This window comes from Triturus cristatus, chromosome 10 (assembly GCF_964204655.1).
Source record: "Triturus cristatus chromosome 10, aTriCri1.1, whole genome shotgun sequence".
Lineage (NCBI taxonomy): Eukaryota > Metazoa > Chordata > Amphibia > Caudata > Salamandridae > Triturus > Triturus cristatus.
This window is the reverse complement of record NC_140593.1, coordinates 52316577-52329261: the sequence shown is the minus strand read 5'-3', so window position 1 is coordinate 52329261 and position 12685 is coordinate 52316577. Positions and strand designations below refer to the sequence as shown.

Sequence of the window (12685 nt, the reverse complement as noted above, 5' to 3'; positions counted from 1 at the left end):
CCGACAAGAAATGCAAGCATTCCGACATGTGAGTGAGGAACTCTCTGCCACCTCGGAAGGTCTTCTGCTGAGGGACCAACGGATCGTCATTCCGACGCAACTACGTCAGGGCATCATCAACCTCGCCCATGAAGGCCACCGGGGAGTGGTCGCGACTAAAAGATCTCTCAGGGAGCGTGTGTGGTTTCCGCGTTTAGATCAAATGGTGGAACTCACCCTCAAAGACTGTCCCCAATGTCAACTCATCAGTCAAGGAGCTCCCCCAGCTCCTCTGCAAATGACAAAATTGCCCAGTGGAGTGTGGCAAGAACTTGCCATGGACTTTTATGGACCTCTTCAATTGGGAAAATATGTCCTGGCAATTATGGATGAATATTCAAGGTTTCCACTTGCCCAATTTGTATCATTCACCAGTGCATCAAGCACCATTGCGGTGTTAGACGAAGTGTTCGCGGCACGGGGTATTCCCAAAGAACTCAAGACGGATAATGGCCCTCCTTTTAATGGACACGAGTTTGGTGAATTCGCACGGCATTTGAATTTCAAGCACCGTAAAGTTACGCCCTTGTGGCCGCAGGCCAATGGGACTATTGAAAGGTTCATGGCCACTCTAAAAAAGACCTTTCAACAAGCGACAGTCGAAAAAAGGGATCTTCAAGTGGCTCTCAATGAAGTTCTAAGGGCTTACAGAACAACACCGCATGCCACCACAGGAAAGTGCCCTGCCACATTAATGCTTGGGCGACCAATCAGGACCCGGATACAAACCTGGGAAGGCGCTCTGAGAACGGTCTCACCTGCCCGTGTTCATCAGGAGGTCATGACAGCTGACCGCATTGGAAAAGACAAAATGAAGTCATATGCGGACGCCAGGAGAGCAAAATCACCATCCATACATGAAGGGGACTGTGTCATAGTCAAGCAGGAACAGCAAAGGAAAACGGACTGTAAGTTCAGAGCTGAGCCTTTGACGATTACTCAGCAAAAGGGTACCATGGTGACCGCAGAGTCTCGCAGCAGGAAAGTCACCAGGAATGTATCACATTTTCAAAAATGCACTCCAGCCATGAGAGAGTCGCTCCAGAAGATGATGGGACGACCAGAGAGTGAAGAGATAGAACGGCCTGAACCGGCAGTCGCGGTTCAGCGTCCTGATTCTCACGTAGACCCTGAGTCTGAAGCTGGGAGCGTATCCCTCCGACCTCGACGAGACATTCGAAGGCCAAAACGACTAATTGAAGAACTATGAACAAGTCAGTCATTTCATTTTGTTAACAAAGGGGGAGATGTAGAAAGTGAGCGGTATAGTTGTTGGGTGGGCGGAGCTAATGGGACAAGGGGAAGAGGAGGGGACCCAGCAGGAAAGGGCAGTTAGAGTAGGGATGGGGACCGAGCAAGAAGCTCTGAATAAAGCTCATAATAAAAGTATATCTAGTGTCTGTTATCCTTGGTCCAAGACACTACAACTGGCGACGAGGGTGGGATGCTGCAGCCCAGCACCCCCGAACATCAAGAAGAGCGTCCCGTCCCCTGTAGTGTGAAAGAAGAAAAGCGCGTTTGAAGCGGAACGTTGGTTCGCGCCAAATTGTAAGTCACCCCTGATGCGTGCAAGTTGGCACGCGAGTGACGAGGAGAACTCGGGAGCCCACCCCGATTCTGCCTGCTGCCCTGGTGATCGGGAGGTGTCTGAGGCACTGCTGAAGCCTTGGAGCAGGGATCGTAAGGAAGGGCGCCGTTGCACGGCAAGAACAAAAAGCTCACCGCCGATGCGTGAGAAACGGCACGCGCACAAAGAAAAGTCGGGAGCTCACCCCGAGCCTGCCTGGGTAGGTGAAGTGCCCAGAAAGGTGCGGAGACACTGCTGACGTCCTGGCACCTGTGGAAGTGGCTGCGGGTGAGTGCCGTATGAAGCGTGGTGAGCCTGGCGAGGACTGCAGCCAAAATCTCATGGGAGTGAGAGTTTCTGTGTAGCGGCCATCTTAGAGTCAGGCGTCATTGAAGGACATCCCTATGAAGTTCATGGGGCAGCCATTTTGAAGTCAGGCAAGGCCAAGCAAACAAGCATTGATCAAGAAAAAAAAAAAAAAGAAAAAAAAAGCCTGAAAAGTAAACAAACACCAGTTAATGCAAACGAGAAACAGCAAGCCCAAGTCAATACAAACAAGAAAGAATAAACAAGCTCGTGCATAGACAAGAAAGAAACAAGAGCGTACTGCCAAGATGTCGAACCATAACTCTCCACAAAGAAATGAAGTCAAACCACTCCTGACGGGAGTGTCACATCTGCGCCCCCCAGAACCCTTAACGCTGACGACTGGAGGGAGCATGGGGCCCCGATGGCAGGAATGGCTCGAGGACTTTGAAGATTATATCAAGGGATCAAAAGTGACAGAGGATGAAGACAAAGTGATTGCACTGCGCAACCTGGTGGGTAAAGAAATCAGCAAGTTAATCAAAGAACTGCCGAAGGCAGACACAGGAACCTATGATAAAGTGTGAGACGCTCTAAACAAGAAGTTCCTACCTAAAAGAAATGTGGATTACGAGAGATATGCTTTTCACCAAGCCCGTCAAGGGAAGGAGGAAGTGATGAGCACCTTCATAACGAGACTACGTCTACTGTCCAGGTATTGCGAATTTGATGCGTTCTCAACGGATGATGCCATCAGGTCGCAAATAATCGATGGCTGTCAATCCGAGACACTTAGGAGGAGATTATTAAGAAAGAGTCACAATCTGGAGGAGATTGAGGAAATGACCCGAGTTTACGATCAAGCGGAGGAACACGTCAAGAGCATGGAGACCGGGCGCACTGACAGAAGAGAGCAGGTATGCCGAGTGCAAGACAGCCGTAGTCGCAGACAGTCGAAAGAGCGACAGCACAGATCCCGACCGTCCTCTCGCCAGCAATACACAGAGCGTAGGAGGCATGGGTCGGGCCGGAGAGTCAAGAAACAAGACAGCCTAAGAAAATGTTATCGGTGCGGGTATGACTTCCCGCACAGAGAGGCCTGTCCGGCCATGGGCCAACAATGTCGGAAATGTGGACGGACGAATCATTTTGAAGCAATGTGTGGAGAATATCGCAGGGAAAGAAGGAATGAAAGGACAAGGCCAACTCGCTCTGACACCAGACGACACCATGTGAAAGCCGTACAAGATCGACTGAAGTCGTCCTCTAGCTCTTCACAGTCCAGCAGAGATTCAAGGAGGTCTCAATGGTCGAGGAGGTCGTCGTCCAGGGATTCCCGATCAGGGTCGCGTGAATCGGAATACACTATTGAATACGCTTGTATGGTCGCAGATCCTGACCAACTCGAGAAATACCCGAGACTGAATATAAGTGTAGGGAATCACGCCACTAAGTTTGTTCTGGACAGTGGAGCATCACTGAATTATATCCCTGTAACGGAATACCAGAAAATGAAGCCACAGCCGCCTTTGAGTCCAGCGTACGTCAGGGTATTTACCTGGATGTCGAAGAAGCCACTTCCCTGTCTAGGAAAATTCTCAACAACACTCAGGCACCAGACCATGTCTGTGCCGGCATTCATACACGTAATAGATGGCCCGGAAGCTGATTGTCTTCTCAGCTTACCAACTGCGGAGCGCCTTCGTCTAGTTGAGATTCTTTCCAGGGTTAGTGATGACCCGGACATTCTACACAAATTCCCCAAGCTGTTCACCGGGCTGGGAAAGATGAACAGATGTCAAATTCGACTTCACATTAATGAACAGATAAGACCTGTAGCACAACATCCCAGGCGAGTGCCTTTCCACATTCAGCAAGCAGTGGAGGATGAACTTCAAGAACTATTAGCAACTGACATCATTGAACGGACCGACGGTCCCACCCCATGGGTGTCGCCTGTAGTCATTGTGCCAAAGAAAGGCACCCCCGGGAAGGTGCGTCTATGTGTTGATATGCGGCTTCCTAACACTGCTGTCGAAAGGAAACGTCACCCTGGGCCTCATTTGAGTGACATGATTTCTGCATTAAATGGTGCCAGGGTATTTTCGAAACTTGACTTGAATAAGGGATACCATCAGCTGGAGTTGCATGAAAAATCGAGATACATAACAACATTCGCAACTCACTTGGGGTTGTTTCGATACAAACGGTTACGTTTTGGTATTTCCTCGGCTGCGGAGATCTTTCAAGAGGCCATCCGTCAGACTATACACCACATACCCAACACGCTGGACTACAGCGATGATATTCTCGTGTATGGGTCAAATGTTCAGGAACATGATAAGGCTCTAGGGTATGTCATGCCCTCTTGGAAGCTAATCTGACCCTAATCAAGGACAAGTGCGAATTCCATCAATCCACTCTCAAATTCTTTGGACATGTGTTCTCTGGAGCTGGGATGAAGCCTGACCCTGAAAAAATGATGGCGCTCAATGACACCAAGAGTCCCCAAGATGTCAGTGACATTCGATCGTTTCTGGGCATGGCCAGGTATTGTGCCAGATACATCAAGGACTATGCCACGATTAGTCATCCTCTCAGAACTCTTACAAAGCAGGGACAGCCTTTTGACTGAACCCCTCAGTGTGAGCGGGCGTTCCAAGACATCAAACGTGCAGTTGAGTCTGCCGACAATCTAGCGTACTTCAGTCCCGAGAGGAAGACGGAGATAACTGTAGATGCTAGCCCTGTGGGCCTGGGTGCAATTTTGGCTCAGTATGACAATGACTCTGATCAGCGGCAAATTGTGGCTTATGCCAGTCGCAGTTTGTCGCAGGCGTATTCTCAACCAGAGAAAGAAAGTCTGGCAGTTGTATGGGCCTGCGAGCATTTCCATGTTTTCATCTATGGCAAACATTTTACCATGGTGACCGATCATCAGGCGCTTGTCACCATCTTTGGAAATCCCAGGTCAAAGATGCCACCTCGGATTGAGCGATGGGGGTTGCGTCTACAGGAATATACATACACGATACTGCACAAGCCGGGAAAATCAGGAAATCCGGCTGACTACATGTCACGACACCCTCAATCATCTCCGGCATCACGATCATCGATGGCCGAGGAATACATCCACTTTGTGGTGGGTCAAGCTCAACCACTAGCAGTTCCCCTGGAAGCCATTCAAGAGGCCACTGCGCAGGATGTCATCCTGCAGAAAGTATTCCGCCGACTGCAGACCAATAGGTGGAGACATGACAGTGAAGAGGAAGGGAATGATCCCACGATCCGACAAGAAATGCAAGCATTCCGACATGTGAGTGAGGAACTCTCTGCCACCTCGGAAGGTCTTCTGCTGAGGGACCAACGGATCGTCATTCCGACGCAACTACGTCAGGGCATCATCAACCTCGCCCATGAAGACCACCGGGGAGTGGTCGCGACTAAAAGATCTCTCAGGGAGCGTGTGTGGTTTCCGCGTTTAGATCAAATGGTGGAACTCACCCTCAAAGACTGTCCCCAATGTCAACTCATCAGTCAAGGAGCTCCCCCAGCTCCTCTGCAAATGACAAAATTGCCCAGTGGAGTGTGGCAAGAACTTGCCATGGACTTTTATGGACCTCTTCAATTGGGAAAATATGTCCTGGCAATTATGGATGAATATTCAAGGTTTCCACTTGCCCAATTTGTATCATTCACCAGTGCATCAAGCACCATTGCGGTGTTAGACGAAGTGTTCGCGGCACGGGGTATTCCCAAAGAACTCAAGACGGATAATGGCCCTCCTTTTAATGGACACGAGTTTGGTGAATTCGCACGGCATTTGAATTTCAAGCACCGTAAAGTTACGCCCTTGTGGCCGCAGGCCAATGGGACTATTGAAAGGTTCATGGCCACTCTAAAAAAGACCTTTCAACAAGCGACAGTCGAAAAAAGGGATCTTCAAGTGGCTCTCAATGAAGTTCTAAGGGCTTACAGAACAACACCGCATGCCACCACAGGAAAGTGCCCTGCCACATTAATGCTTGGGCGACCAATCAGGACCCGGATACAAACCTGGGAAGGCGCTCTGAGAACGGTCTCACCTGCCCGTGTTCATCAGGAGGTCATGACAGCTGACCGCATTGGAAAAGACAAAATGAAGTCATATGCGGACGCCAGGAGAGCAAAATCACCATCCATACATGAAGGGGACTGTGTCATAGTCAAGCAGGAACAGCAAAGGAAAACGGACTGTAAGTTCAGAGCTGAGCCTTTGACGATTACTCAGCAAAAGGGTACCATGGTGACCGCAGAGTCTCGCAGCAGGAAAGTCACCAGGAATGTATCACATTTTCAAAAATGCACTCCAGCCATGAGAGAGTCGCTCCAGAAGATGATGGGACGACCAGAGAGTGAAGAGATAGAATGGCCTGAACCGGCAGTCGCGGTTCAGCGTCCTGATTCTCACGTAGACCCTGAGTCTGAAGCTGGGAGCGTATCCCTCCGACCTCGACGAGACATTCGAAGGCCAAAACGACTAATTGAAGAACTATGAACAAGTCAGTCATTTCATTTTGTTAACAAAGGGGGAGATGTAGAAAGTGAGCGGTATAGTTGTTGGGTGGGCGGAGCTAATGGGACAAGGGGAAGAGGAGGGGACCCAGCAGGAAAGGGCAGTTAGAGTAGGGATGGGGACCGAGCAAGAAGCTCTGAATAAAGCTCATAATAAAAGTATATCTAGTGTCTGTTATCCTTGGTCCAAGACACTACACCGCCAACCTCAAGATGGTGGCACGCTCCATACGTCACACCGGAAGGCTCCAGGCATGTAGGTGCGCCAAAAGCGTCTTGTGTCAGGTACCTCCGTCATAGAAGATCCCTCGATGAACAGCTCGTCATGCAGGATCCCACGAAGACACCGCAGGTAGGGTTGCGCGCGCAGTGGCAGACTCAATTTGATTTGAATTTGAGAGTAAGCGTGTTAAACAGAGCCCGTGCCTAGGTTCAAACGGCAATGGAGCAGTAGGAAAAACTGAACGAGTCTCAACCGTGGTTAAACAATCATAGACCAAAAGTGTCTCACCTTGTCCAGCGCGTAGCCCCTGTGCTTGCGTTCTCCACCCGTCTCCACAGTAATCAAAGTGTCAAAAACCGTCTTGTGTATCGGTCACGGTACCAATGCTGCAGCATGTCCACTCGCCTACGGCAATTTAAAATGCATCCATAAACCTCTTCTGTGGAACCCTCATATCCTTAAGCACACATGCTCAATGGAAGCAAGTTGCAAAGACCAATCCTCATGACCACTTGAAAAAAAAACAGACTTGTCAGCAGGCAAGGCATACGTAATTGTTATTCCTCCACAGCATCATATCTATGTGGTACACTTCACTGAGATAGTTTGAAGAACTTGTTGAGCCACACAATTCCTGTGTGGTAGCTGTGAATTCCATTCACTGAGTTAGTCCATAACTCACATCTGTGCAGTCACAAATCCATTACACAATATAAGCATCCAAGCGGCATGCACAATAGGATGTGGAAGTGGAGAGACTTAATACAGACATCCATTATCACAGCAGTTCATACCTGTAGAGAATTCCATGGAGCAAGTACAGGCTGGGCAAACACGGTGGTAGGGGCTGTCCAATGACATCGACACTGGTGGGGCTGGCTTGCCTGATGCTCCAAACATGACGCTCTTTAATTTTTGCGCTTGATAGCTTCTGTCTTTGTTCACTTGTTTCATGTAGTCTCTTGGTTTCTGTAGTGTCTTTATGTTCCTCTTGGTTTCTGTACCATGCTTAAAGGCGCTTGGGTAAGTCCGCTCGTCGCCATAAATTTGTGGTGATTTACTCCAGGTAGCCTTGATGAGTTTCATGAAGATTTATTGAGGAAGGTTACAGGATACATAGATGAGAAGTACAGAACCACAGAAACCCCACCAGGAGCAGCCAGCGTGCTGCTCAGCCCACTCAACTGTGACTGCTCTATCAGATTCCCAACATTCTGAACAGCATCATCACAGCAACATTCCACTGGTGGTAAAATAGCATTACATGTACAAAAGCAGGATATAACACCGAGGTTACATTTCAGTGCACTCGTTCTTCGCTCTCCCTACGCTGCTTTCTTCACATCTTTTTTTGTCTCTTCTTCCAGTCTTCCCTGTGCAGAGAAATAGAGGAATGGAAGGTGCCAAGTGGGAAGAGGATAGGGGTGCTGCCCTTCGTCAGGCGCTTCCTAGAGTTTGTGACAGAAGCTGAGGAGGTGTTTAAAGATGCAGAGGAGAGAACGGAGCTGGACAAGGCCTACAGGAGGGTGACGTGCACCGTCTTCAGAAGCAGTGAGTGTAGTGGATGTGGCGTGTGTTGGTGTCATTGCTGGAAAGCAAAGGTGAACTCACATTTCATAATTGTGCACCATGGCAGTGAAAATAAATGTGGCCCAATTACATGTTAATGCAAATGTACTAATCAGTGCACATTTAGATATGAATCAGTATAGTGCAAAGATCCAACTGCAGTTTATTACCACAGTGGAGCAAACTCTGACCAGCTCCATGAGTACATGACCACAGGCCACAACGAGGACTGAGAATACAGTGTATTAAAAAACAGAGATATAAAAAAAAAACTCTGAAAACTTGATTTATTGTTCTGTCTCAAATGCACCAAACTGTTGAATTTCACCAGCTATAGTAAGCAATGTACACACACAACGCATGCTATATCGCATGCCTGTCGTCATGAACAAAACATTCATTTGCCACCTTGGGAAGTCCCGCCGCTTTGTATGTTTGAGCCAGAAAGAGGCACGACATAAACCCCCACGTTGTGTGTTACTTTCTGAAAAGCAAAAAGAGAATACAAATTAGGCTGCAAAAAGATGACGCTTCTGCCGAAGCAAATACATCTCAGTCAGGCAGGCGGAGATCCATAAATGTGGGGTGTGGTCCTCTTTGACCGGTGCATCAGTACACTAGTGGTTGGGAGATCCCAGTCAGGCAGGGGGAGATCTCTAAATGTGGGGTGTGGTCCTCTGTGACCGGTGCATCGGTACACTAGTGGATGGGAGATCCCATTAAGGCAGGGTGGAGATCTCTAAATGTGGGGAGTTGCCTCCTCTGTGTGACCGGTGCATTGGTACACTAGTGGGTAAGAGATCCCAGTCAGGCAGGCGGAGATCTCTAAATGTGAGGGGTGGTCTTCTGCTGTGTGACCGGTGCATTGGTACACTAGTGGGTAAGAGATCCCAGTAAGGCAGGCGGAGATCTGTAAACGTGAGGGGTGGTCTTCTGCTGTGTGACCAGTGCATTGGTACACTAGTGGGTGGGAGATCCCAGTCAGGCAATGACAGATCTCTAAATGGGGGTAGTCCTTGGTTGTGTGACCGGTGCATTGCTTCACTAGTGGTTGGCAGATCCCAGTCAGGCAGGCGGAGATCTCTAAATGTGGGCAGTGGTCTTCTGCTGTGTGACCGGTGCATTGCTTCACTAGTGGTTGGGAGATCCCAGACAGGCAGTTGGCGATCTCTAAATGTGAGTAGTGATCCTCTGTGACCGGTGCATTGGTACACTAGTGGGTGGTAGATCCCAGTCAGGCAGGGCGGAGATCTCTAAATGTGGGGAGTGGTCCTCCGCTGTGTGACCAGTGCATTGGTACACGAGTGGGTGGGAGATCCCAGTCAGGCAGGCACAGATCTCTAAATGGGGGGGGTAGTCCTCTGTTGTGTGACCGGTGCATTGCTTCACGAGTGGTTGGGAGATCCCAGTCAGGCAGGTGGCGATCTCTAAATGTGGGTAGTGATCCTCTGTGACCGGTGCATTGGTACACTAATGGGTGGTAGATCCCAGTCAGGCAGGCGGAGATGTTTAAATGTGGAGGGTGATCCTCTGTGACCGGTGCATTGGTACACTAGTGGGTGGGAGATCCCAGTCAGGCAGGCACAGATCTCTAAATGGGGGGAGGGGGGGGGGGTAGTCTTCTGCTGTGTGACCTGTGCATTGCTACACTAGCGGTTGGGAGATCCCAGTCAGGCAGATGGAGATCTATAAATGTGGGTTGTGGTCCTCTGCTGTGTGACTGGTGCATTGGTACACTAGTGGGTGGGAGATCCCAGTCAGGCATGCAGAGATCTCTAAATGTGGGGGATGGTCCTCTGCTGTGTGACCAGTGCATTGGTACACTAGTGGTTGGGAGATGCCAGCCAGGCAGGTGGAGATCTATAAATGTGGGGGGTGGTCCTCTGTGACCGGTGCATTATTACGCTAGTGGGTTGGGGGATCCCAGTCTGGCAGGCGTAGATCACTAAATGTGGGGTGTGGTCCTTTACAGTGTGACTGGTGCATTGCTTCACTAGTGGTTGGGAGATCCCAGTCAGGCAGGCGGAGATCTCTAAATGTGGGGGGTGGTCCTCTGCTGTGTGACCGGTGCATTGGTACACTAGTGGTTGGGGGATCCCAGCCAGGCAGGCGGAGATCTTTAAATGTGAGGAGTAATCCTCTGTGACCGGTGCATTGGTACACTAGTGGGTGGGAGATCCCAGTCAGGCAGGCGGAGATCTCTAAATGTGGAGGGTGGTCCTCTGCTGTGTGACCGGTGCATTGCTACGCTAGTGGTTGGGAGATCCCAGTCAGGCAGGTGGAGATCTATAAATGTGCGGAGTGGTCCTCGGTGACCGGTGTATTGGTACACTAGTGGGCGGTAGATCCAAGTCAGGCAGGCGGAGATCTTTAAATGTGGAGGGTAGTCCTCTGTGACCTGTGCATTGGTACACTAGTGGGTTGGGGGATCTGTAGGAAGGTGGATATCTGACTATGGTTACCCCCAACTTTTTGCCTAGTGTCTAGCTGGTTTTTCGACTTAGTTGGCCTGAGATCCTGCCATTCAGGGTCTCAGGCTGTCTGCTCTCTCTTTAAAATGGACTCCATGTACCCTAGGTACATTCCCAATTGGTAAGGATCACCTTATTGGACCCTGTACAGTGTACCCTAGGTACCCAGGGCATAGGTGTACCCTAGGCCTCCCAGGGGCTGCAGCATGTATTATGCCACCCCTGGTCTGGCCTTCCAATCAGACACAACTGGCTGATCACTCAGCTGGGGCAAGGTCGTGTAATCACCCCTTGCTTAGATATAGTATGCCTATATCTACCCTTATATATAGACACATGTGTACCTATCAGTCACTCCTATGGCAGGCCTTAACAATCCTGGAGGCTGGTAACATGTGAGATGGTGCTCTAGCATGAGCTGAGCCTGTCTGCAGCTTTCGGAACCATGTCCTTATAGCTGTTCTATGATATAGCCTACCATATACTCTTAAAGTGCCTTATAATCTTAAACGGTTATGGTAACTATGGTTTGGCTTTATCAAAACATGTCGTGTAAGGTGTCTAACACTTTGGAATAATACCCCCATCCCATTTCTGGGGATGAGGATATTATCCCTCCCTTCTAGAGGGAGAAGACATGTTGTAACCTACTTACCCGGTTAAAGTTAACCAGAGCCCCAGCATCACAAAATGGATGTTGCTGCCACAGACACGAGTCTGACCTCCTGCTGCTGGGAGTGATCCCGGCAAGGGAGGCTTGGACAATAGGTTTCCTGCCTTGGGAGGTGCGAGCACCACCCCAGACAGGCCTTAGTGTATTGGGGCAGGGAGGGATGAAAAGAATGAGACATGCCTGGGGCACACAAGGTGTCCCGTGCATAGTCCAGTTCAAACCGGTGCTGGGGCACTCCAGCGCCAGTCCTGGCGCGAAACTGGACAAAGGGACGGGGGTGTAACCACCCCCCTCCCAGATCCCACCCATAAGGCGTGACCTAGCAGGCAACCCAGCCTCCCAGATTAGTATAAGAGTGGTAGCTGGGCCCCAGGAGATTAGATTATCCTGAACCTGCAACTTGAACAGAAACTCTGGACCTTCGACATTCGACGAAAGAAGAAGACTGAAGAATCTCCCTTGTGGCCAAGGAGTGGCTACCCTGTGCAAACAGGCACCATCAAGAGACTACCCTTTGCTTTGCTGAAGTTCTACGAGGGACCGACTGCAGAGCCCGACCAGAGCCTTGACTTCCAGACTTCTCCGACCCTGATCCACATCCACAGCCGAGCTGAGATCCGTGGAGGCGACGAGAGAAGTGGGACCGGCTACCTGGGAAAAGTGGCTAGTATCTTCCAGTGCAGCTTCTGAGGCACCCTCGAAGTTATGCACCGGGGATTGAGAAGCCCCAACCCCAAGCACCATCTGCACCGAAGATCAGCCCCCCACACTCCACGAGTCCTGCGTGGGGCCCTTCTGCATTTTCCTGCTTGCCGCGCCTGTCCGGTTGCTTGCCCGTTGGCTAGTGGCCTTTGTGACGACGCACCCTGAAATCTTCACTGCTGGTTTGGCTCCTCCAGACTGGCTCCCGCTTCTTTGCAAAAGAGAAGCACCCCAGACCTTCCTGGTCTGCACCAGAAGCAAGTCCTCCGTTCTTCGTGGGTTCCGCTTGCCAAGGCTTGGTGAGTCCTAGTTCGACTTCGACGCCGCCGACAGCAAGAGCCTTCGTGGGACAGCTCGCCTCCTGGTCCTGGTCGTCCTCGACGTCTCCTGGTACCCGTGGCTGCAGCGACAAGCTTCACCTTTCACCTGCAATCTTCACGACATCGCCTGGTTCCTTCCTGGTTCCACGTGGTCACTGGCTAGTGACCTTGACTCTGTCCCTTCTGCTTGCAGGTATCCTCTCTTCTTGATCCCAGCCTTGGGATCCACCGGACACTCTTCACTGACTGCCTGTCAGCAAC

The 12685-nt window shown here is 50.3% G+C and overlaps 1 protein-coding gene across 1 annotated transcript in view; it reads left to right on the top strand.

Annotated features, from left to right (window-relative positions):
- Window positions 1-12685, top strand: part of LOC146788818 (exocyst complex component 1-like) — a 1992459-nt gene that overhangs the window by 1764547 nt on the left and 215227 nt on the right. Inside the window, exon 15 of the mRNA XM_085630399.1 lies at window positions 8057-8240. Within this exon, the coding sequence (XP_085486525.1) occupies window positions 8057-8240 (184 nt within the window). The remainder of the gene's footprint in view (window positions 1-8056; window positions 8241-12685) is intronic.